This window comes from Pseudophryne corroboree, chromosome 1, assembly GCF_028390025.1.
Source record: "Pseudophryne corroboree isolate aPseCor3 chromosome 1, aPseCor3.hap2, whole genome shotgun sequence".
Classification (NCBI taxonomy): domain Eukaryota; kingdom Metazoa; phylum Chordata; class Amphibia; order Anura; family Myobatrachidae; genus Pseudophryne; species Pseudophryne corroboree.
The window spans coordinates 528,473,105-528,498,321 of record NC_086444.1 but is presented as its reverse complement, the minus strand read 5'-3'; the positions used below and the strand labels follow the sequence as shown (position 1 = coordinate 528,498,321).

At 43.4% G+C, this 25,217-nt stretch overlaps 1 protein-coding gene across 1 annotated transcript in view; it reads right to left on the bottom strand.

The window, feature by feature from the left end:
- The window catches only part of KDM4C (lysine demethylase 4C), a 961,089-nt gene that overhangs the window by 4,830 nt on the left and 931,042 nt on the right, over positions 1-25,217 (bottom strand). Inside the window, exons 20-21 of the mRNA XM_063913998.1 lie at positions 19,395-19,514; positions 2,201-2,293 (exon numbers count right to left, since the gene is read on the bottom strand). Of these exons, the coding sequence (XP_063770068.1) occupies positions 2,201-2,293; positions 19,395-19,514 (213 nt within the window). The remainder of the gene's footprint in view (positions 1-2,200; positions 2,294-19,394; positions 19,515-25,217) is intronic.

Sequence of the window (25,217 nt, the reverse complement as noted above, 5' to 3'; positions counted from 1 at the left end):
GTTTGTAATAACTGCTTACTGTGTAAATTGTAACCATGTAAATATATATATATATATATATATATATATATATAGTTACATGGTTACAATTTACACAGTAAGCAGTATATATATATATATACTGTACATTGTGATATATTGAATACATATTCTTTTAATTACAAATATATACATCCATGAGCTTTGGAACTCAGATAATGTGTGCGTTGTAGAAGTAAAAAAAAATTACATAAAGAGAACATACAAACTACACACATATAAGTCGCTATACTTGCAAATACACACAGCGAGCACAGCAATATATGGTAACACACGCATTTACATGGACATGCCACAGAGATGGATTCGACACTTATTTCATACAGTACATAATTATAATAATATTAAGCGCCAGACATCATGATGATTTAGAATTGTATATGATGGAGTAATGTCATGTATGTGTATTATTTGAACGGAACCAGATAGACCTGTCAGGTTTACTATTGAAGCAACCAGATTAATGTGTAGATTCATTTGATACTTGTTATTAAGTTGTAGGACATTGCAACACGGAATTATGATTAAATGTATAAAAGCTAAAATCACTTTTATTAGAACAATAGATATTCCAAACAGGTAATGAACAGGAAACTCAGGCCAGCCCTTTGGACGTCCCCAAGGCTGAACCTGTTCAGCATATACAAAGGAACTGGTGACTCATCGTGAATCCCTCCCCCAGAAACTAGATAACACATAGCTGATCACACAGGAAGGTAGTTCCTGTTTTGGTCTCAGAGTTGCTGTAAGGTCTGAGACGATGATTGAGTTATTGCCAGCTCAGTTCCTGTTTTGGTCTTACAGTAAGATGGAGTCCCAGTATTACTTTACAGAGAGAGAGAGTGAGTGATATGGAAAGACGAAGTTATATAACTTAAGGATAATGGTATTGTATGCTGGCATGTAACTGTATGTAACTTTATGTATTAACTGCTTACTGTGTGAGTTGTAATCATGTAACTATAGGTATACTGTACTTTGTAATATATATTGAATCCATATCCTTTTTAATAACAAATATATACATCAATGAGCTTTGGAACTCAGATAATGTGTGGGTGTATTGTTTTCTCTTATGGGATGTAGTGTTTTGCGATGTATAGCGCACATTCATGGGATATGGTAATAAGAGGTGCAGGCGTTTACAATATATATTAGAGCGGGCATTTTAAATATTTGTGAGAAAGCAATTTGGCATTCTTAGGGTGTATTGTTTTCTCTTATGGGATGTAGTGTTTTGCAATGTATAGCGCACATTCATAGCACATAGTAATAAGATGCGCAGGCGTCCACAGTATATATTAGAGCTGTAGCATTTTAAATATTTGTTAGAAAGTAATTTGACTTGAACAATATTAACATCGGTGCCCCCTGCAGAGGAGCCAGGCACCCCGCTACTATTCTACATTGCAGTGGGTGGTACCCAACAGGTGGGAGCGGTGGATACAAAGGGCGATCACAGGTGGATGCCGCCAGGTCCGCCCACAGGGCATATGAGGTATGTGCCATGCACCAGCCGCACCACCTTAGTTAAGGACCTGGTAGAGTTATCTTTCAATACATTTGTTAAACACTATTTTATCCTTACTAGTAACATCCCATTCTAGCCAACCTATAGAAATATAGATACTCTAAGAGCTGCTATGCATTTGTCATATGAAGGAATAAAAAAACTGAATTTATTTAACATCGAATACCACCTGCTGATATAAACATTTAGTAGACTTGAATGCAGGAATAACAATTAGATAAAGCTAAAATAGGTTATTTTAGTATAATATATGAACAATAGATATTTTGTCAGAAATTTCTAGACAGAACAAGTTTAATGTCAATATATGGTATATTTATCACACAAACTCCATCAGCCCAACAACTATAGTTTTGAATTTCTACAGAGAATTAAGATTTCACACTGTTGATTTGAAAAGCTCTGATGTTGGCCAATGATGTCACAGGGGAAATATGTATTTTCATGTAACATTATATACAGTCAACTAGAGTGCATCTAACCAATGAAAAGTAAGGCAGGAGTGTAATTTACAAATGTGACCCTTCAGGACTTTAGCATACATAATTAAAACAAGTCATGTATTATAGGACTGTCTAAAAAGAGCATTGAAACGGTCTTGGACAAAAAAAAAAATGTATTGATGCTTACATAGCGAGATTTAATCTTTTTAGGAAGTTCTTCATCCAGTGTGTAAACATCTTCTCTTTTTGTGACAATTTGCGAACCATCTTCAAATTCAACCTGTAGCAAAATAAATGTGTTTCTTAATTAATTTTCCTAGTCCACTTTTTAGCACAACAACAACAATAATATTTAATATTCATATTTTTGGAATGTAGATGTAGAGATTGCCTAAAACTTTAGCCCAATTTCACAAAAAACCCTATAATAGCGTTTATATGCAGGCGACCGTGATACAGTACTTACAGTAGACCCTCTTCAATCTTTACTGATTACAATTACAAGAATGCCACTGTTTTTAAATTGAAAAAAAAAAAAAAAACATTTTACACCTAGTCCAGTTGAGGACTATATGGGGGATACTGTACACCCAGCGCGAGGACTATATTCAAGATACACCCAACAATGATATATAGGAGTAAAGATAGAGCTGCAGTGGTAGATTAAGAGGCAATTGCCCACATTACTAGAATTACAAAAGACAAAGAAACCACTCTGCTGTGTCTTGCTGAGACAATGAAATCCAATAGTATAGTGTATTTAAAATGTTTTTATATTTATAGCTTTATGTATGAATACATCTCATATGCACACATTACACCCCAGCAGTAATAGAGAACTTCATGTAGCAATATAAACTGATTGTAACAATTAGAGATTATGGCCGAAATGTATTAAGCCTTAAAAAGTGATAATGAGGAGACGGATAAGTGATAGTACCAGCCAACCAGCTCCTAACTGTCATTTTTCAAATACTGGGGCAGATGTATTAAGCCTGGATAAGTGATAAAGCTGCTATAAGTGGAAGGTGACAACGCAACATCCAATCAGCTCCTGTCTTTTTTCAAACCCGTAATAATTGACTGCTGCGTTATCACCTTTCACTTATCACTGCTTTATCACTTCTCCAGGCTTAATAAATCTGCCCCACTATCACATGACAGTTAGAAAGATGATTGACTGGTCATTTATCACTCTTTTCCGCCTCTACTGTATCACTTTGTAAGGCTTAATACATGTGAGCCTACTATCTCTTCCGGCCTTGGTGTTTGCAATAACTAACTGCTCATTTGCAAATGCTCACATGCATGTACCAGATGTTACTGTAAGAGCAGTCTCTCCAAAATGTTAATTTAATATTCTCATACGGTACCGTATTAAGCCCTTTATAAGAATCAAGTATAGCAATGTAAGTATATAATAATGTGCAAAACCCACTTGTTGGGCTCCGATTCCCATTCCAGCCACACTAGGTGATTAAAATTCTCAGTGGGCCAGCATCTCATTGCCTGCAGTTACATACCATCACAGCGGATAGTCCCAAAGGGTCTCTTGGTCACCCCAATATAAGCTGTGCCACCTGAAGATGGCTGACCTGTAATGATCCTGGCTGTCAGGGAATTAGTAGCCCACAGCTGCTCATGGGATCATACAGCAAACCGCTTTCAGCTGATTGCAGAGGTTTCTACAGACTTGGGATTGTTAATTAGTCTATTGTGGCAACTTGGAAATACTTGGAGTCAGAACATTGTGGCAAAGAAGTCACACATGTAGGGAGCAGTCATGCATTTCGGCCACCTCTATGGCCTTTTTTAAGTTGGATCCTGGAAGGATCAATTTATTACTCCAGGGATATTATGTGTGCATATGAGATGTTTCTATATTGTTATCTTTATGTATGAATGCATTTTAAATACACTATACTATTGGAATTATTGTATCAGCAAGATACAGAAGTTTGGTTTCTTTGTCTTTTGTAGTACAGTTGAGGAAGCAACTACCTCTAATTTCAGGGGCTGAGAGGGATCGGGTGCTGTACATAATGGAGGCCAATGAAAAATACATATTAAGCGAGAAAAAAACAGATGTAGCTTCTGTAGGCCACCATTTGCCGGTTAGAATTATCTACTTTTTATGAGACCAGTAATAGAAGCAACAACAGAAGAGTTTTTAAATTAACTGCGATAATTGGAAAAAGAAGGTACATTTCAGAACAACTTTTGGAGTGGTGCTAGAAAGCTTGTGAACCTAGTAAAATGGAAGACATTACGAGTGTCCTAAGGGATTCTGCTGCATCTTTTGAAGTTTGGGCTCCCATGGCTCAAGCCCTTCCTTAACCTATTATCCAATTGTGTGCTGTAGTGTTATTTAAGGTTAGCCCTCTTTGTGATCCCCTGATCACAGTTGGTTTCTCTCTGCATGGAACCCCCTCCAATCTTCAATAGAGAAACTGCACTTCTCTCTCACTCTCATGAGGATGAATGAGGTGTAGGTGCTCTACCTGATGTAATGTGTGTAAGGTGCTCTACCTGGCATAATGTGTGTAATAGGCTCTACCTGGCGAAATGTGTGTAAGGGGCTTTTCCTGATGTAATGTGTGTAAGGGGCTCTACCTGGCATAATGTGTGTAAATAAGAATTTACTCACCGGTAATTCTATTTCTCGTAGTCCGTAGTGGATGCTGGGAACTCCGTAAGGACCATGGGAACTCCGTAAGGACCATGGGGAATAGCGGGCTCCGAAGGAGGCTGGGCACTCTAGAAAGATTTATGACTACCTGGTGTGCACTGGCTCCTCCCACTATGACCCTCCTCCAAGCCTCAGTTAGGACACCGTGCCCGGACGAGCAGACATAATAAGGAAGGATTTAGAATCCCGGGTAAGACTCTTACCAGCCACACCAATCACACCGTACAACTCGTGATACTATATCCAGTTTGACAGTATGAAAACAACTGAGCCTCTCAACAGATGGCTCAACAATAACCCTTTAGTTAACAATAACTATTTACAAGTATTGCAGACAATCCGCACTTGGGATGGGCGCCCAGCATCCACTACGGACTACGAGAAATAGAATTACCGGTGAGTAAATTCTTATTTTCTCTAACGTCCTAGTGGATGCTGGGAACTCCGTAAGGACCATGGGGATTATACCAAAGCTCCCAAACGGGCGGGAGAGTGCGGATGACTCTGTAGCACCGAATGAGAGAACTCCAGGTCCTCCTCAGCCAGGGTATCAAATTTGTAGAATTTTGCAAACGTGTTTGCCCCTGACCAAGTAGCTGCTCGGCAGAGTTGTAAAGCCGAGACCCCTCGGGCAGCCGCCCAAGATGAGCCCACCTTCCTTGTGGAATGGGCCTTTACAGATTTTGGCTGTAGTATGCCTGCCACAGAATGTGCAAGCTGAATTGTACTACAAATCCAGCGAGCAATAGACTGCTTAGAAGCAGGAGCACCCAGCTTGTTGGGTGCATACAGAATAAACAGCGAGTCAGATTTTCTGACTCCAGCCATCCTGGAAACATATATTTTCAGGACCCTGACAACGTCTAGCAACTTGGAGTCCTCCAATTCACTAGTAGCCGCCGGCACCACAATAGGCTGGTGCAGGTGAAACGCTGACACCACCTTAGGGAGAAATTGGGGACGAGTCCTCAACTCTGCCCTATCCATATGGAAAATCAGATAAGGGCTTTTACATGATAAAGCCGACAATTATGACACTCGCCTGGCTGAAGCCAAGGCTAATAACATGACCACTTTCCACGTGAGATATTTCAGATCCCTGGTTTTTAGTGGCTCAAACCAATGCGATTTTAAGAAACTCAACATCACGTTGAGATCCCAAGGTGCCACTGGAGGCACAAACGGGGGCTGAATATGCAGCACTCCTTTTACAAAAGTCTGAACTTCAGGTACTGAAGCTAGTTCTTTTTGAAAGAAAATCGACAGAGCCGAGATCTGTACTTTAATGGAGCCTAGTTTTAGGCCCATATCCACTCCTGCTTGCAGGAAATGCAGAAATCGACCTAGTTGAAATTCCTCTGTTGGGGCCTTATTGGCCTCGCACCATACAACATATTTTCGCCATATACGGTGATAATGCGTTGCTGTAACATCTTTCCTGGCCTTAATAAGCGTAGGAATGACTTCTTCCGGAATACCCTTCAGGATCCGGTGTTCAACCGCCATGCCGTCAAACGCAGCCGCGGTAAGTCTTGGAACAGACAGGGCCCCTGCTGTAGAAGGTCCTGTCTGAGCGGTAGAGGCCACGGGTCCTCTGAGAGCATCTCTTGAAGTTCCGGGTACCACGCTCGTCTTGGCCAATCCGGAACCACGAGAATTGTGTTTACACCTCGCTTTCTTATTATTCTCAATACCTTTGGTATGAGAGGCAGAGGAGGGAACACATAAACCGACTGGTACACCCACGGTGTCACTAGAGCGTCCACAGCTATCGCCTGAGGGTCCCTTGACCTGGCGCAATATCTTTTTAACTTTTTGTTGAGGCGGGACGCCATCATGTCCACCTGTGGTTTTTCCCAACGGTTTACCAGCATCTGGAAAACTTCTGGATGAAGTCCCCACTCTCCCGGGTGGAGGTCGTGTCTGCTGAGGAAGTCTGCTTCCCAGTTGTCCACTCCCGGAATGAACACTGCTGACAGTGCTAGTACATGATTCTCCGCCCATCGGAGAATTCTTGTGGCTTCTGCCATCGCCATCCTGCTTCTTGTGCCGCCCTGTCGATTTACATGGGCGACTGCCGTGATGTTGTCTGACTGGATCAGCACCGGCTGGTGTAGGAGCAGGGATTTTGCTTGACTTAGGGCATTGTAGATGGCCCTCAGTTCCAGAATATTTATGTGAAGGGAAGTCTCCTGACTCGACCATAGTCCTTGGAAGTTTCTTCCCTGTGTGACTGCCCCCCAGCCTCGAAGGCTGGCATCCGTTGTCACCAGGACCCAGTCCTGTATGCCGAACCTGCGGCCCTCTAGAAGATGGGCACTCTGCAGCCACCACAGTAGAGACACCCTGGTTCTTGGAGACAGGGTTATTAAGCGATGCATCTGAAGATGCGATCCGGACCACTGGTCCAACAGGTCCCACTGAAAGATTCTGGCATGGAACCTGCAGAAGGGAATTGCTTCGTAAGAAGCCACCATCTTTCCCAGGACCCGCGTACAGCGATGCACTGATACCTGTTTTGGTTTCAGGAGGTCTCTGACTAGAGATGACAACTCCCTGGCTTTCTCCTCCGGGAGAAACACTTTTTTCTGGACTGTATCCAGAATCATACCCAGGAACAGTAGCCGTGTCGTCGGAACCAGCTGTGACTTTGGGATATTCAGAATCCAGCCGTGCTGGTGCAGCACTTCCTGAGATAGTGCTACTCCCACCAACAACTGTTCCTTGGACCTCGCTTTTATTAGGAGATCGTCCAAGTACGGGATAATTAAAACTCCCTTTCTTCGAAGGAGTATCATCATTTCCGCCATAACCTTGGTAAATAGCCTCGGTGCCGTGGACAGTCCAAACGGCAGCGTCTGGAATTGGTAATGGCAATCCTGTACCACAAATCTGAGGTACTCCTGGTGAGGATGGTAAATGGGGACATGCAAGTAAGCATCCTTGATGTCCAGGGATACCATGTAATCCCCCTCGTCCAGGCTTGCAATAACCGCCCTGAGCGATTCCATCTTGAACTTGAATTTCTTTATGTATGTGTTCAAGGATTTCAAATTTAGAATGGGTCTCACCGAACCGTCCGGTTTCGGTACCACAAATAGTGTGGAATAATAACCCCGGCCTTGTTGAAGTAGGGGTACCTTGATTATCACCTGCTGGGAATACAGCTTGTGAATTGCCGCTAGCACCGCCTCCCTGTCTGAGGGAGCAATCGGCAAGGCAGATTTTAGGAACCGGTGGGGTGGGGACACCTCGAATTCCAGCTTGTACCCCTGAGATACTATTTGCAGGATCCAGGGATCCACCTGTGAGCGAACCCACTGATCGCTGAAATTTTTGAGGCGACCCCCCACCGTACCTGGCTCCGCCTGTGGAGCCCCACTGTCATGCGGCGGACTTGGAAGAAGAAGCGGGGGAGGACTTTTGCTCCTGGGAACCTGCTGTTTGTTGCAGCCTTTTTCCCCTACCTCTGCCTCTGGACAGAAAAGACCCGCCTTTTCCACGCCTGTTTTTCTGGGTCCGAAAGGACTGAACCTGATAAAACGGCGCCTTCTTAGTCTGTGAGGGGACATGGGGTAAAAATGCTGACTTCCCAGACGTTGCTGTGGAAACTAGGTCCGAGAGACCATCCCCAAATAATTCCTCACCCTTATATGGTAACACTTCCATGTGCTTTTTTGAATCTGCATCTCCTGTCCACTGGCGAGTCCATAAGCCTCTCCTAGCAGAAATGGACAATGCACTTACTTTAGATGCCAGTCGGCAGATTTCCCTCTGTGCATCTCTCATATATAAGACTGAGTCCTTTATATGGTCTATGGTTAACAGGATCGTGTCTCTGTCAAATGTGTCAATATTTTCTGACAGTTTATCTGACCATGCAGCGGCAGCACTGCACATTCAAGCTGACGCAATAGCTGGCCTAAGTATAATGCCTGTGTGTGTATATACAGACTTCAGGATCGCCTCCTGCTTTCTATCAGCAGGTTCCTTGAGGGCGGCCGTATCCGGAGACGGTAGTGCCACCTTTTTAGACAAACGTGTGAGCGCTTTATCCACTCTAGGGGGTGTTTCCCAACGTGACCTATCCTCTGGCGGGAAAGGGAACGCCATTAGTACCTTCTAAGGAATTACCAATTTTTTATCAGGGAAAGCCCACGCTTCTTCACACACTTCATTTAATTCATCTGATGGGGGAAAAACTACGGGTAGTTTTTTCTCTCCAAACATAATACCCTTTTTAGTGGTACCTGTAGTTATATCAGAAATGTGTAACACCTCTTTCATTGCCTCAATCATGCAGTGAATGGCCTTAGTGGGCATCAGGTTAGACTCATCGTCGTCGACACTGGTGTCAGTATCAGTGTCGACATCTGGGTCTGTTTGAGGTAGCGGGCGTTTTAGAGCCCCTGACGACCCATGCGACGCCTGGGCAGGCACGAGCTGAGAAGTCGGCTGTCCCACATTTGGCATGTCGTCGATTTTCTTATATAAGGAGTCTATACGTGCACTCATTACTTTCCATAAGCCCATCCACTCAGGTGTCTGCCCCGCAGGGGGTGACATCCCTTCTAAAGGCATCTGCTCCGCCTCCACATCATTATCCTCATCAAACATGTCGACACAGCCGTACCGACACACCGCACACACACAAGGAATGCTCCGAATGAGGACAGGACCCACAAAAGCCCTTTGGGGGGACAGAGTGAGAGTATGCCAGCACACACCAGAGCGCTATATAATGCAGGGACTAACTGAGTTATGTCCCCTATAGCTGCTTTTTATATTATATATATATTGCGCCCAAATTTAGTGCCCCCCCTCTCTGTTTTTACCCTGTTCTGTAGTGTAGACTGCAGTGGAGAGCCAGGGAGCTTCCTTCCAGCAGATCTGTGAAGGAGAAATGGCGCCAGTGTGTCTGAGGGAGATAGCTCCGCCCCTTTTCCGCGGCCTATTCTCCCGCTTTTTTCTGGATTCTGGCAGGGGTATTTACCACATATATTGCCTCTGGGGCTATATATTGTGGTATTTTTGCCAGCCAAGGTGTTTTTATTGCTGCTCAGGGCGCCCCCCCCCCAAGCGCCCTGCACTCTCAGTGACCGGAGTGTGAAGTGTGCATGAGGAGCAATGGCGCACAGCTGCAGTGCTGTGCGCTACCTTGGTGAAGACTGATGTCTTCTGCCGCCGTTTTTCCGGACCTCTTCTTGCTTCTGGCTCTGTAAGGGGGACGGCGGCGCGGCTCCGGGACCGAACACCAAGGACTGGGCCTGCGGTCGATCCCTCTGGAGCTAATTGTGTCCAGTAGCCTAAGAAGCCCAATCCGGCTGCAAGCAGGCGAGTTCGCTTCTTCTCCCCTTAGTCCCTCGCTGCAGTGAGCCTGTTGCCAGCAGGTCTCACTGAAAATAAAAAACCTAAAACTATACTTTCTTTCTAAAGGCTCAGGAGAGCCCCTAGTGTGCATCCAACCTCGGCCGGGCACGAAATCTAACTGAGGCTTGGAGGAGGGTCATAGTGGGCGGAGCCAGTGCACACCAGGTAGTCATAAATCTTTCTAGAGTGCCCAGCCTCCTTCGGAGCCCGCTATTCCCCATGGTCCTTACGGAGTTCCCATGGTCCTTACGGAGTTCCCAGCATCCACTAGGACGTTAGAGAAATGGGCTCTACCTGGTGTAACGTGTGTAAGGGGTTCTGCCTGGCATAATGTGTGTATGGGGCTCTGCCTGGCGTAATGTATGTATGGGGCTCTGCTTGGTGTAATGTGTGTAAGGGGTTCTGCCTGGCATAATGTGTGTATGGGGCTCTGCCTGGAATAATGTGTGTAAGGGGCTCTACCTGGCATAATACTTATGTGTAAGGGGCTCTGCCTGGTGTAATGTGTGTAATTGGTACTACTGTGGGGTGTAATGTGAACAACAGACACTACTGTGCGGTGTAATGTGAAATGGTACTATTTTGTGGCTACGGCCCTTCCCATGAAACCACACCCATATTTATTCTGCATGCCTTTGGTGCGCTATGTCCCTCTGCAATTTGGTGGGGGGGGGGGGAGTTGTGGGTTCAACTCTCTTTCTGCCATAAGGCACCAAAATGTCTAGTTACAGCCCTGTAAATATGTATATGTAGTGTTTGTGAGACTTTGTGTTCGTTGACCGACGGTTCTCAACAAGTTAGGTTAGTATTTTTTCATTAGCAATGCAGTAGGAGTGCTTAATTATATATTCCACACCATGCTGCTGCACTATTTGAGAAATGTTTTGGAGCGATTAAGGTCTAAAATAGGTTTGCAGTATTTTCCAGTCCTGCTGTAGGTGTTGTTCTGTTATATACCTGTAAGATTATTTTCAAATTCATTTTTCCAAGTATGTTAGTGAATTATTTAAGCATAAAGCAGAAGTGTGATGTCTGTAGTCAGAATTCCCCTGCAGAGTCGGCTTCCAAGTTTAGCTCAGCATGTAAGTAGCTGGAACTAGAATGGGTCTTTAAATATGTCTATGTTTTCTGCCTGAAGAATTTCCATTTAATATACACAGTCTGCTACAAAAGAGATAACCTCTACTGTATTATCAGTATTTAAAGTGACACATTTTAATGTAGTTGCAGCTAAAACTTTTGCATACCCATCCATCAACTTTTTTTTTTATTCTTCATTTAATTTCTTCCTTGTATTTGCTTCTGATTCATCCGCTAGCAAAAAATAATTGAATAGCTTTCAGCTCTTTTCAAACCTGTCTGTGTGTATAAGGAGTAGACAACCTGAGTGACACTCTATGAGATACTGTTAACTAAACCAGTGTCTACAACGCTGATTTTGAAAATGCTCATCTGAAAAAGAGAAACGCTTCCTCCTGTCTAAGTTCAAATTTAATCTAACGTGAACCTCTTTAGCAGAAAATTAGAAAAGCAAAGCAGCAGAGTGCAGAAAAAACTCAAATATATCAAAACTACAATATAAGGACTGAAAAGTTACACTTTCCCCAAAGTTTTCGCTGTGCTATTATTGCACATGCCAGCTTAAATGACCATTCCACAGAGTGATTCTTTGTGTGTAATAGGAATTTTCTCTCGCAAACAGGAGAAATAATTCTTGGTTCTCTTTAACAGCCAAATCATTTTATGCCACTAAAATGTAATACCCACTATGCTTTTAAAAGGGGCTTTATAAAGAGGCTATCACAGGAGTTCAATGAAAATGTCAAGCCCTGGTCTATATGGTCAACTTCAGCAACAAATATTACCTTATATCGTGACTTATTTGTACAGCATTTCAGTCACATACTCTGGGGACTATTTACTAAGCTTTAGATGGAGATAAAATGGACAGAAATAAAGTACCAGCAATCAGCTCCTAACTGCCATGTCGCATGCTGTGCTTGAAAAAATAAGATTTTACTCACCGGTAAATCTATTTCTCGTAGTCCGTAGTGGATGCTGGGACTCCGTAAGGACCATGGGGAATAGCGGCTCCGCAGGAGACTGGGCACAACTAAAGAAAGCTTTAGGACTACCTGGTGCGCACTGGCTCCTCCCACCATGACCCTCCTCCAGACCTCAGTTAGGATACTGTGCCCGGAAGAGCTGACACAATAAGGAAGGATTTTGAATCCCGGGTAAGACTCATACCAGCCACACCAATCACACCGTATAACTCGTGATACTATACCCAGTTAACAGTATGAAATATAACTGAGCCTCTCAACAGATGGCTCAACAATAACCCTTTAGTTAAACAATAACTATATACAAGTATTGCAGACAATCCGCACTTGGGATGGGCGCCCAGCATCCACTACGGACTAGGAGAAATAGATTTACAGATGAGTAAAATCTTATTTTCTCTGACGTCCTAAGTGGATGCTGGGACTCCGTAAGGACCATGGGGATTATACCAAAGCTCCCAAACGGGCGGGAGAGTGCGGATGACTCTGCAGCACCGAATGGGCAAACTCTAGGTCCTCCTCAGCCATGGTGTCAAACTTGTAGAATTTAGCAAATGTGTTTGACCTCGACCAAGTAGCTGCTCGGCAAAGTTGTAGAGCCGAGACCCCCCGGGCAGCCGCCCAAGAAGAGCCCACCTTCCTCGTGGAATGGGCTTTCACTGATTTAGGATGCGGCAGTCCAGCCGCAGAATGTGCAAGCTGAATCGTACTACAGATCCAGCGAGCAATAGTCTGCTTTGAAGCAGGAGCACCCAGCTTGTTGGGTGCATACAGGATAAACAACGAGTCAGTTTTCCTGACACTAGCTGTCCTGGAAACATAAATTCTCAGGGCCCTGACTACGTCCAACAACTTGGAAGCCTCCAAGTCTTTAGTAGCCGCAGGCACCACGATAGGTTGGTTCAAATGAAAGGCTGATACCACCTTAGGGAGAAACTGGGGACGAGTTCTCAATTCTGCCCTATCCATATGTCAAATCAGATAAGGGCTTTTACATGACAAAGCCGCCAATTCTGACACACGCCTGGCCGAAGCCAAGGCCAACAGCATGACCACTTTCCACGTGAGATATTTTAATTCCACGGTTTTAAGTGGCTCAAACCAATATGACTTTAGGAAATCCAACACCACGTTGAGATCCCAAGGTGCCACTGGAGGCACAAAAGGGGGCTGAATATGCAGCACTCCCTTAACAAAAGTCTGAACTTCAGGTAGTGAAGCCAGTTCTCTCTGGAAGAAAATCGATAGAGCCGAAATCTGGACCTTAATGGAACCCAATTTTAGGCCCATAGTCACCCCTGACTGTAGGAAGTGCAGAAAACGGCCCAGCTGAAATTCCTCCGTTGGGGCCTTCCTGGCCTCACACCACGCAACATATTTTCGCCAAATGCGGTGATAATGGTTTGCGGTCACTTCTTTCCTAGCTTTAATCAGCGTAGGAATGACTTCCTCCGGAATGCCCTGTTCCTTCAGGATCCGGCGTTCAACCGCCATGCCGTCAAACGCAGCCGCGGTAAGTCTTGGAACAGACAGGGCCCCTGCTGCAGCAGGTCCTGTCTGAGCAGCAGAGGCCATGGGTCCTCTGAGATCATCTCTTGAAGTTCCGGGTACCAAGCTCTTCTTGGCCAATCCGGAACAATGAGTATAGTTCTTACTCCTCTTCTCCTTTTTATCCTCAGTACCTTGGGTATGAGAGGAAGAGGAGGGAACACATAAACCGACCGGTACACCCACGGTGTCACTAGAGCTATTGCCTGAGGGTCTCTCGACCTGGCGCAATATCTTTCTAGCTTTTTGTTTAGGCGGGACGCCATCATGTCCACCTGTGGCCTTTCCCAACGGTTTACAATCATTTGGAAGACTTCTGGATGAAGTCCCCACTCTCCCGGGTGGAGGTCGTGCCTGCTGAGGAAGTCTGCTTCCCAGTTGTCCACTCCCGGAATGAACACTGGTGACAGTGCTAACACGTGATTTTCCGCCCATCGGAGAATCCTTGTGGCTTCTGCCATCGCCATCCTGCTTCTTGTGCCGCCCTGTCTGTTTACATGGGCGACTGCCGTGATGTTGTCTGACTGGATCAGTACCGGCTGGTTTTGAAGCAGGGGTTTTGCCTGACTTAGGGCATTGTAAATGGCCCTCAGTTCCAGAATATTTATGTGTAGGGAAGTCTCCTGACTTGACCATAGTCCTTGGAAGTTTCTTCCCTGTGTGACTGCCCCCCAGCCTCGAAGGCTGGCATCCGTGGTCACCAGGACCCAGTCCTGTATGCCGAATCTGCGGCCCTCTTGAAGATGAGCACTTTGCAGCCACCACAGCAGAGACACCCTGGTCCTTGGAGACAGGGTTATCAGCCGATGCATCTGAAGATGCGATCCGGACCACTTGTCCAACAGGTCCCACTGAAAAGTCCTTGCATGGAACCTGCCGAATGGAATTGCTTCGTAGGAAGCTACCATTTTTCCCAGGACTCGCGTGCAGTGATGCACTGACACCTGTTTTAGTTTTAGGAGGCCTCTGACTAGAGATGACAGCTCCTTGGCCTTCTCCTCCGGGAGAAACACTTTTTTCTGTTCTGTGTCCAGAACCATCCCCAGGAACAGTAGACGTGTCGTAGGGACCAGCTGTGACTTTGGAATATTTAGAATCCAACCGTGCTGTTGTAGCACCTCCCGAGATAGTGCTACCCCGACCAACAACTGCTTCCTGGACCTCGCCTTTATCAGGAGATCGTCCAAGTACGGGATAATTAAAACTCCCTTTTTTCGAAGGAGTATCAACATTTCGGCCATTACCTTGGGAAATACCCTCGGTGCCGTGGACAGACCAAACGGCAACGTCTGGAATTGGTAATGACAATCCTGTACCACAAATCTGAGGTACTCCTGGTGAGGATGGTAAATGGGGACATGCAGGTAAGCATCCTTGATGTCCAGTGATACCATGTAATCCCCCTCGTCCAGGCTTGCAATAACCGCCCTGAGCGATTCCATCTTGAACTTGAATTTTTTTATATATGTGTTCAAGGATTTCAAATTTAAAATGGGTCTCACCGAACCGTCCGGTTTCGGTACCACAAACATTGTGGAATAGTAACCCCGTCCTTGTTAAAGGAGGGGCACCTTGGCTATCACCTGCTGGGAATACAGCTTGTGTATTGCCTCTAACACTGCCTCCCTGCCTGAGGGAGTTGTAGGCAAGACAGATTTGAGAAAACGGCGGGGGGGAGATGTCTCGAATTCCAGCTTGTACCCCTGAGATACTACTTGAAGGATCCAGGGATCCACCCGTGAGCGAGCCCACTGATTGCTGAAGTTTTTGAGACGGGCCCCCACCGCACCTGGCTCCGCCTGTGGTGCCCCAGCGTCATGCGGCGGACTTGGAGGAAGCGGGGGAGGACTTTTGCTCCTGGGAACTGGCTGTATGCTGCAGCTTTTTCCCTCTACCTCTGCCTCTGGGCAGAAAGGACGCGCCTTTAACCCGCTTGCCCTTATGGGGCCGAAAGGACTGTACCTGATAATACGGTGCTTTCTTTGGCTGTGAGGGAACATGGGGTAAAAATGCTGACTTCCCAGCTGTTGCTGTGGAAACGAGGTCCGAGAGACCATCCCCGAACTACTCCTCACCCTTATAAGGCAAAACTTCCATGTGCCTTTTAGAATCTGCATCACCTGTCCACTGCCGAGTCCATAACCCTCTCCTGGCAGAAATGGACATTGCACTTATTTTAGATGCCAGCCGGCAAATATCCCTCTGTGCATCTTCTCATGTATAAGACTGCGTCTTTAATATGCTCTACGGTTAGCAATATAGTGTCCCTGTCTAGGGTATCAATATTTTCCGACAGGGAATCTGACCACGCAGCTGCAGCACTGCACATCCATGCTGAAGCAATAGCTGGTCTCAGTATAATACCTGTGTGTGTATATACAGACTTCAGGATAGCCTCCTGCTTCCTATCAGCAGGCTCCTTTAGGGCGGCCGTATCCGGAGACGGTAGTGCCACCTTCTTTGACAAGCGTGTGAGCGCTTTATCCACCCTAGGGGATGTTTCCCAACGTGACCTATCCTCTGGCGGGAAAGGGTACGCCATTAGTAACCTTTGAGAAATTACCAGTTTCTTATCGGGGGAAGCCCACGCTTCTTCACACACTTCATTTAATTCCTCAGATGGGGGAAAAACTACTGGTAGTTTTTTATCTCCAAACATAATACCCTTTTTTGTGGTTCCTGGGGTAACATCAGAAATGTGCAACACATTTTTCATTGCCTCAATCATGTAACGTGTGGCCCTATTGGAAGTTACATTAGTCTCATCGTCGTCGACACTGGAGTCAGTATCCGTGTCGACATCTGTGTCTGCCATCTGAGGTAGCGGGCGTTTTAGAGCCCCTGATGGCTTTTGAGATGCCTGGGCAGGCACAGGCTGAGAAGCCGGCTGTCCCATATTTGGTATGTCGTCAAACCTTTTATGTAAGGAGTTGACACTTTCACGTAGTTCCTTCCACAAGTCCATCCACTCAGGTGTCGGCCCCGCAGGGGGTGACATCACATTTATCGGCATCTGCTCCGCCTCCACATAAGCCTCCTCATCAAACATGTCGACACAGCCGTACCGACACACCGCACACACACAGGGAATGCTCTGACAGAGGACAGGACCCCACAAAGCCCTTTGGGGAGACAGAGAGAGAGTATGCCAGCACACACCAGAGCGCTATATAACACAGGGATGAACACTATAACTGAGTGATTTTCCCTTATAGCTGCTTATATATATACTGCTGCGCCTAAATTTAGTGCCCCCCCTCTCTTTTTTACCCTTTGTAGTCTTGAAACTGCAGGGGAGAGCCTGGGAGCGATCCTTCCAGCGGAGCTGTGAGGGAAAAATGGCGCCAGTGTGCTGAGGGAGATAGCCCCGCCCCTTTTTCGGCTGACTTTCTCCCGCTTTTTTATGGATCTCTGGCAGGGGTATTTTTCACATATATAGCCTCTAGGACTATATATTGTGATTTTTTTGCCAGCCAAGGTGTTAATATTGCTGCTCAGGGCGCCCCCCCCAGCGCCCTGCACCCATCAGTGACCGGAGTGTGAGGTGTGCATGAGGAGCAATGGCGCACAGCTGCAGTGCTGTGCGCTACCTTGTTGAAGACCGAAGTCTTCTGCCGCCGATTTTCAGGACCATCTTCTTGCTTCTGGCTCTGTAAGGGGGACGGCGCCGCGGCTCCGGGACCGGACGATTGAGGTCGGGCCCTGTGTTCGATCCCTCTGGAGCTAATGGTGTCCAGTAGCCTAAGAAGCCCAAGCCAGCTGCAAGCAGGTAGGTTCGCTTCTTCTCCCCTTAGTCCCTCGTAGCAGTGAGTCTGTTGCCAGCTGATCTCACTGAAAATAAAAAAACCTAAAATATACTTTCTTTTCTAGGAGCTCAGGAGAGCCCCTAGTGTGCATCCAGCTCAGCCGGGCACAAGATTCTAACTGAGGTCTGGAGGAGGGTCATGGTGGGAGGAGCCAGTGCACACCAGGTAGTCCTAAAGCTTTCTTTAGTTGTGCCCAGTCTCCTGTGGAGCCGCTATTCCCCATGGTCCTTACGGAGTCTCAGCATCCACTTAGGACGCCAGAGAAATGACAGTTAGGAGCTGGTTGGCTGGTACTTTATCTCCGTCCACTTAATCTCCATCAAAGAATTAGTAAATAGACCCCCTATGGCCCAGATTTTTCAAGCCTTGGAGAGGGATAAATTGCACGGTGACAAAAGACCCAAGCAATCAGCTCCTAACTGTCAGTTCCGATTACATTTCGGAGCTAATGAATTCGCCCCACTCGTATTCATTTAGGCCCGTTTTCGGCAGTTTTGAAGGCATTTTCGCCAATACCTTTTCACCTTCTTTTACTAAGTGATTAGGAACTGGCAAAAAATGCCTCAAAATCGGCGAAAATGTCCCACATTGTCGCCGGAAAACAAGTGGATTCGCTGATCCACATGTTTTCCGCCCCTGTCACATTTTTCGTCTAGTCAAAAATATTGCATAGGGTGAATCTCCATTCGCCCTAAAAATAGCGAAAAAGCTCAGTTTTTTCACATAGGTGAAAAAACGGAGCTAATTGCATACGCCACACAGCCTGTAACATAGCAGTTAGGAGCTGGTTGGTTGGTACTTTATCACTGTACAATTTATCACTCTCCAAGTAGAAACTAACCTTCACTTAAAAAGTGGGTTACCACACGCTTAATTAGAGTGATCTCTCTAAGCAGCTGTAGCACATTGGACAGTCAGTCCAAACAATAGCATGCTGGATGACCATTCACTAGCAAGATGAGACAGGTGTTGTGAGGATATGCGATCATTAGCCCTATAAAAGGCACATAAGGAAGAAGGAGATTTACCTTTGACAAAGCTGCCCTTTGTGACAGCGAAACGCGCAAGGACTACTTTTTTTTGGGACCCCAAAAGGACTCGATTGCAGCAGCCAGAAAAATCGGACAGTGGATCTTAAAGTGTGGGACTCATTGGTGTGCCAACCTGCGAAATATCGACCTAAATCTCCCTCATCTGTGCGCTGGAGCCTGTGCCATCTGGACCACCGCTAAGGGAAGTTATCTTTGCTTGTTAATACTGTGGAATAAGACAGTCTCACCAGCAAAAGGCAAATTAACAATAAGATCCACCTACCACTGGATAATTACTGTCATTGTCCTAAGTGTCCAAATCAAAACCTAAAGACTTTTTGTATGCTCTATTCCTTTAATACAATATATTATATATTTTTATACTACATTGATGTTTTTAAAGCTCACTGATTTAATGCTCAATACCATTTATTTATGGGAAATATGAAATAAATATCATACTGCTTTTCTATCACATACACCTGTGTATAATATTGTATTAGCGCTGTTTGTTTTTGTATCACTCTCCAAGGCTTGATAAATCTGGGCCTATATATATATATATTAGAATCATCAGCAAGTTAATGTTGGACCTAGGAAATTTCCTATTAAAAAAACAGTTACAGAGTGAAAAATTATACCTACCAAATTTGTTTTCCACGACAGCTTTTTTACTAAAACCTACAGTATATATTGAAATAATTGAGGGCCTTGATGTATATTTTTATATATTATCATCCTGGAGATGTATAAAGTTGAGAATGAATTGATAAAACATTTTACAAGATTGTAGACTAAAAAAGTTTTACCATGTAAGCTATGAATAAAGTAAAAAACAATACACATAATAAACATAAACAAGTGTTCTCACCCGATACATATACACTATGGTATTTCCAAGGTATTTGGCACCATAAAGTAACCCATCAGGCCATTTCACTTGTACATCTTCTCCCTCTACTGGTGGTCCTAGCTTAAGGCAGTCTCTACTCTGGAAAAAAAGGGGAAAAAAAACAATACAAAAGGTGTTTGGATTTTTTTGCATGCTACATACTGTAATTATAAAACATTACACAATACAGTATTTGTGACAGCCTAGAATTAAAACAACCTCCAAAAAAGGATACAAATGAATATTACAGTAAGTAGGCAATATGAAAGTCTATAGAACAACAAAATAGCACAATGTTCATGTAACACTATAAGAATTCCAGAAAATAAGAATAAGAATACATATTTTACACAAATACTACATAACCTGCAAAAATGTAGATCACAGCTAGTAATAAAAGTGAGCATCTGGAAATGGATTTAAAACAAAAACAAAGAAGAAATGATTGCATGTGGACAGTAGCAACTACTGGCCACAATAAGGGGATGATTACGAACATGCAGCTTTTGTCAAGTTTCTATAAACCCATGGAAGCACAATAATATCAACATAGGAAATAAAAAAAAATGAATAGGGAGGTGAGTTTACATCAAAGGTCAAGCTTTCTTCGGGTAGTGTCTGGTCAACTATTAGGCTGATTAAGCTGCAGCCTAAGGTGCCAGTAACTGAGAGGGGCACACATTTGGCAGCCACAAAAATGAAGACCTAAAGCTGGGTACACACTAGATGATATGCATTATCAGCGATATCACCCAGTGATTTCCCTACCCTACCGGGCGGCGGATATAGTGCGTACACACTGAACGATATCGCTAATGACAAACCCCACCCAAATCTAACTCTCTCTGCACATGTTACATCTGCCTCCCCTGCAGTGCACATGGTTTGGCCCATTAGAGAACTATTTTGCTGCTGCAATCAGGTCTGAATTAGGCCCTAAAGCCAGATAAGTATTACTCAATTAAATAAATGGATGTGGAGCTGTGTCCACTACCTCTTGGCAAACCTGAACTTATCTAACAGCAGGGGTACTAGATGCACAAATGTACTGGAACTCCAACAACCAATTTGAATTTTTGAGCATATCTGTGGCCATTGCATTATTATTAAATTTGGAATATTCCATGACATGTAACATGTAATAGTGTCTTGATACAAAATTTCATAGTCTGCTGCAGCATTTAATAATTTACTGTGCCAAGTAATGCTGCATGAGAGTTTGTATTTATAGTGTAATCCAATGATTGTTTTTTTTTTCAACTGAAATGGAGTATTAGTGTGACATACTGTACATAGCCACAGAATGCTTCATTAGACCACAATCACTGTTCCCTACATTTCCTGACCAAACAACGGAATGAATGTCTATAACAAACATAGAAATAGAATTTGATTTTAATCATGTGATAATACGAAAATGCAATGCCAGCCTACTGATAGTTTGAAGCCAGCTGCTGCATTTTCGGGTAGTCTAGCTCCTTGTCACAGTAAAGTGGTTATTGGGAGAAGCAATTGTTACAGAGACAAATAATAGTGCTGAACAGTTGAAAAGCTATTTGTCCAGGGAAACTACATGAGGACAAGCATGTACTGACCTTAGCTGCACTATGCTTATCATTGCATCCAGGCTATAACACATAATAAAAGCATGCTGGGTATCTGGTACAAATACACACAAACAGGAGTGTTCACGTTGATGCATCATAACATCAGACTGGATTGCCCTCAATTCTATTATCCTACCCTAAATTAACTCTTTAAAAACTCTTCCACCCATTAACTGATGTCCAGCAGTGAATAGGACATGTTCTCCAACCTTCTGGACCAATTGGGACAGTTAAATCGAGATATAATTCGAGATATAACACAGCTTAACTTCCAAACACATTTAAAGGTTTGACACTGCTGTGACTGCTACACTGTTACATAATTCAAAAGCTACTGAAATATTATATTAGAGTCAAAAGTGCATACATACATCTTGCAGTGTAAGACATATATTATATTATTTTATATTATTGACAGAACAACCTGGGGAGGAGATATGGAGAAAAACTTGAATACCAGAGAAGTTAATTTACCTTTTAGGAGTGATTAAAACAGTTAAAATATGTAATTATTTTCTATGAAATGACCACACGGTGGCAAAAAGAGTTTTCTATATATTTTTTATATACTGCAGAGAAACAACTTTTGTGCAGTAATCGTGGTAAAATATAAAAAATTAAAAGCTATTTCAGTTTTTAAATTGTGATATTTTCCCAAATAACATGCATTAATATGATTAATTACAACATTCTCTACAGAGCCTTTCAAATTTGCTTCCACTTTATAGCTAAAACATTCTGACCTCACATCCAGGACAACACAAAATTGTTTTCTTCTCGGCAGCTTCATATGTACTTTAAAGCTATAGTCCTTATTTATATTACCATGTTCATATGGGTTGGGTATGGGTGACCGGCGCCTGGGATCCCGCCGGTCACCATACCAACACCGGGATCCTGGGGATTAGTATGCCAGTGGGGGTTTCTATTCCCACTCTATGGGTTTAGTGGTCACCCACGAGTGGGATTAGTCCCTGTTAGTCAGCATGCCGACTGCCGGGATTTTGAGGGGGCGGTATATATTGCAGCACTGTATACATAGCATGATTCATCATACAACAGCACATTCTACATGCTTCATGAAACAATACTGCGTTATCCATGAATTCGTCCATTGGACATGCAGAATATCCAATGGGACAATACCAAGAATGGCGGGTGTGAACCATGGATTGGGTGTACACATCCACACATCCATGTATTTACAACTACAATCATTTCTTCTGTGATTTTTATGGTGGAATGAAGCCCAGTTTTCCCAACATTCACAAGTACAATGTGGCTTAAGAAATGTTCAAGTGATTACCTTCAATAGTCAAAGAATAAAATGATAAATGTCAAATAGAAGTTTTATAGAAGGTCACAAACTGATACTAAACAGTCTGTTTAGGAAAATATGAGGACAATAGTGACCTGTAGCTTGCTCAGTAGTTTGCACTAAAATCCTATAAAATGTTCAAAATACAGTTATTACAAATACATCATTTATAAGTGGATAACGGGAGCCATACTTCCATGGATTACTTAAATTCTAGCAATTGTTATGGTATGTGGAGACAGGGCATTTTCTTGATAATCATCACACTGTAACTGTGGGTCTTAGTTGTGACATTTCTTAAGACTGTGCCTAGTGTGAAATCAGTAATGATCCAGAGATGAAGCTTTAGAAAAAAAAATTATGTGATACAGTGTGAGAACTGTCATGTAGAGTCAGCTCTTGTTGTGTGAAATCCAGGGAATAAATATAAATGCTGGGTCAGAGTAGCAAAGGTGACTCAACCTGAGCTCTAAAGAAAAAAGATTGTCCCTGAGGATGAAACTAAAATATCAGAAATTCCACTTCCCCTAATGCACTTAATGCTAGCTGTCTCTTCTGGTTAATGTTAGGTCCATGTACATTAACTTTCTGGATGAATGAAAACAATTACGCTCCAAAATGCTTCTTTATGAAAATGAAAACCACTGCTAGATACATTGACGTAAGCCTAGAGAGGTTTGGAAATGCTGTCAGAGAAATGTTTTATGTAACATAATTGGCTATATCTATATTGTGATTATTTTCCAAATACATCACAAATTAAGGCTTTCTGACCAGCTGCACTTAAAGACATGTCATATCCACATCAAGTAAAGGACAGTAAATGTGAGTACCTAAAAAGAAAATTACCATTTCTAATTACTACAGTATTCAGTTGAAGGTTACATATGCAGATTTGACACACTATTCACACAAAAAAACAGGATAGTTAAGCGTGTGTTATTTTTTGAGGTGGAAGTTCAATTATGTTTGTTTAAACCACAGAGCGATTTAATGCGACTTAGGGAGATTTTCATTTACAGTATGCAAATGGTTATAATTAATCGTATAAGACTACAGCAATCACATTGAATTACAAAACACTAAAGCTCACTGACAAATTACCTACTACTCACTAGTGGTATCATGTACCTTCATTTAAAACAGCAACAGTTAGATTTTCATCAAAATACACGGGTTTGAATAGGAAAAGGGTATTCCAGAGTTGGGCAGAGTTAGGGCACACTTATGTTACTGGTTTGTCAAAGAATTGTAAAAACAAGATTATTAAAATTAGAAAACTGGTACTGTGTAGCAGAGGGCATCTGCAAAAAGACTTCATTTTAACATATAGTGGGGCAGATGTATTAAGCGTTGAGAAGTGATAAAGCAGTTATAAGTGAAGGTGATAGCGCACCAATCAGTTCCTAACTGTAAATTTACATATTGGAGCGTTATCACCTTGCACTTATCACTGCTTTATCACTTCTCCAGGCTTAATACATCTGCCTCACTATGAGACGGCATACACATATCAGCCATACCATTAAAACCACCTGCCTAATAATATGTAGGTTCCACTTGTGCTGCTGAAACAACTCTGACCCGTGAAAGTATGGACTCCACAAGACCTCTGGAGATGTCCTGTGGTATCTGGAACCAAACTGCAGATCACTAAAAGTAGCGAGATTGCGCATCCATGGCTCTGACTTGCTTTACCAGCACATCTGACAGATTGAGATCTGGAGAATTTGGAGGCCAAGTCAACATCCTGAACTCTCAGTCATGTTCCTCAAACCATTCCTGAACAATTTCTGCATTGTGGCAGGATGCATTATCCTTGTGAAAGAGGCTACTGCCATCACGGAATACCACTGCCATAAAGGGGTATACTTGGCCTGCAACAATGTTTAGGTAGGCGACACGTATCAAAATAACAGCCACATGAATTGCCACAACCCAAGTTTTCCCAGCAGAACACTGCACAGAGCATCTGCCTTCTTCCCATAGTGCATCCCGGTGCCATCTTTTCCCCCAAGAAACAACGCACACGCACTAGCTATACATAAAAAGTTCTTATAGTCCTGGTTAGTCCAATATATAAGTGAGATTCTGTAATTCCTTAGATATGTTCCTTCTCCTTTTAAATGCTTATGAAAAAAAGAGACCAAATGTGTCTCCCCAACATGGAAGAGAAGTAAAATATATATATATGTAGTGCATCATCCCACCTCCCTTCAAGCAAATCACGAGCACCTTAACTTGTAGGTATCCTTATTATACTGTAGGTAAATTCAGGTGCCTATGACAAGGATACCTACCTGTTAAAGCGCTGGTGAATTGCTTGCTAGGAGGAGGGATAGTGTCCGGTACCTCCCAATCATACTCTCTCCATTGCTCCTTACTGGGAGCCGAACATGGTACAGTACCATTTGTACTGTTATATTGCTACACACACTTTTATTCTCTTCCATATTGGTGACTGTGAGACATATTTGATCTAATTTTTCATGAGCATTCAAAAGGAGGAGGAACATATCTAAGAAATTACAGAATTTCACATATATTGGACTAACCAGAACTATAAGTAATTTTTAGGTATATTTACTGCATGTTTGGACTTTGAAGGAAAACTTTAAGAGATATGGAGATTTATCAGCCTATTTGAAGATACAAGTTACTCCAACTAAACTCCCACTAGTCATAGCTATTGTGTTTTTATCCAAGAGTGGTAGCCCACGATGTGTTCACTAGGTATTTGTTTGATTATTTGTATTGGTGGTTAGGTTCCACTAGAATACACCTACTGTAGGTTACTGATACCAGGAGCACCATTGCATTTTCCAGTTCCTGATTATTTACATGCACTAGGCAGGCCACATGATGTAAAAGAAAACG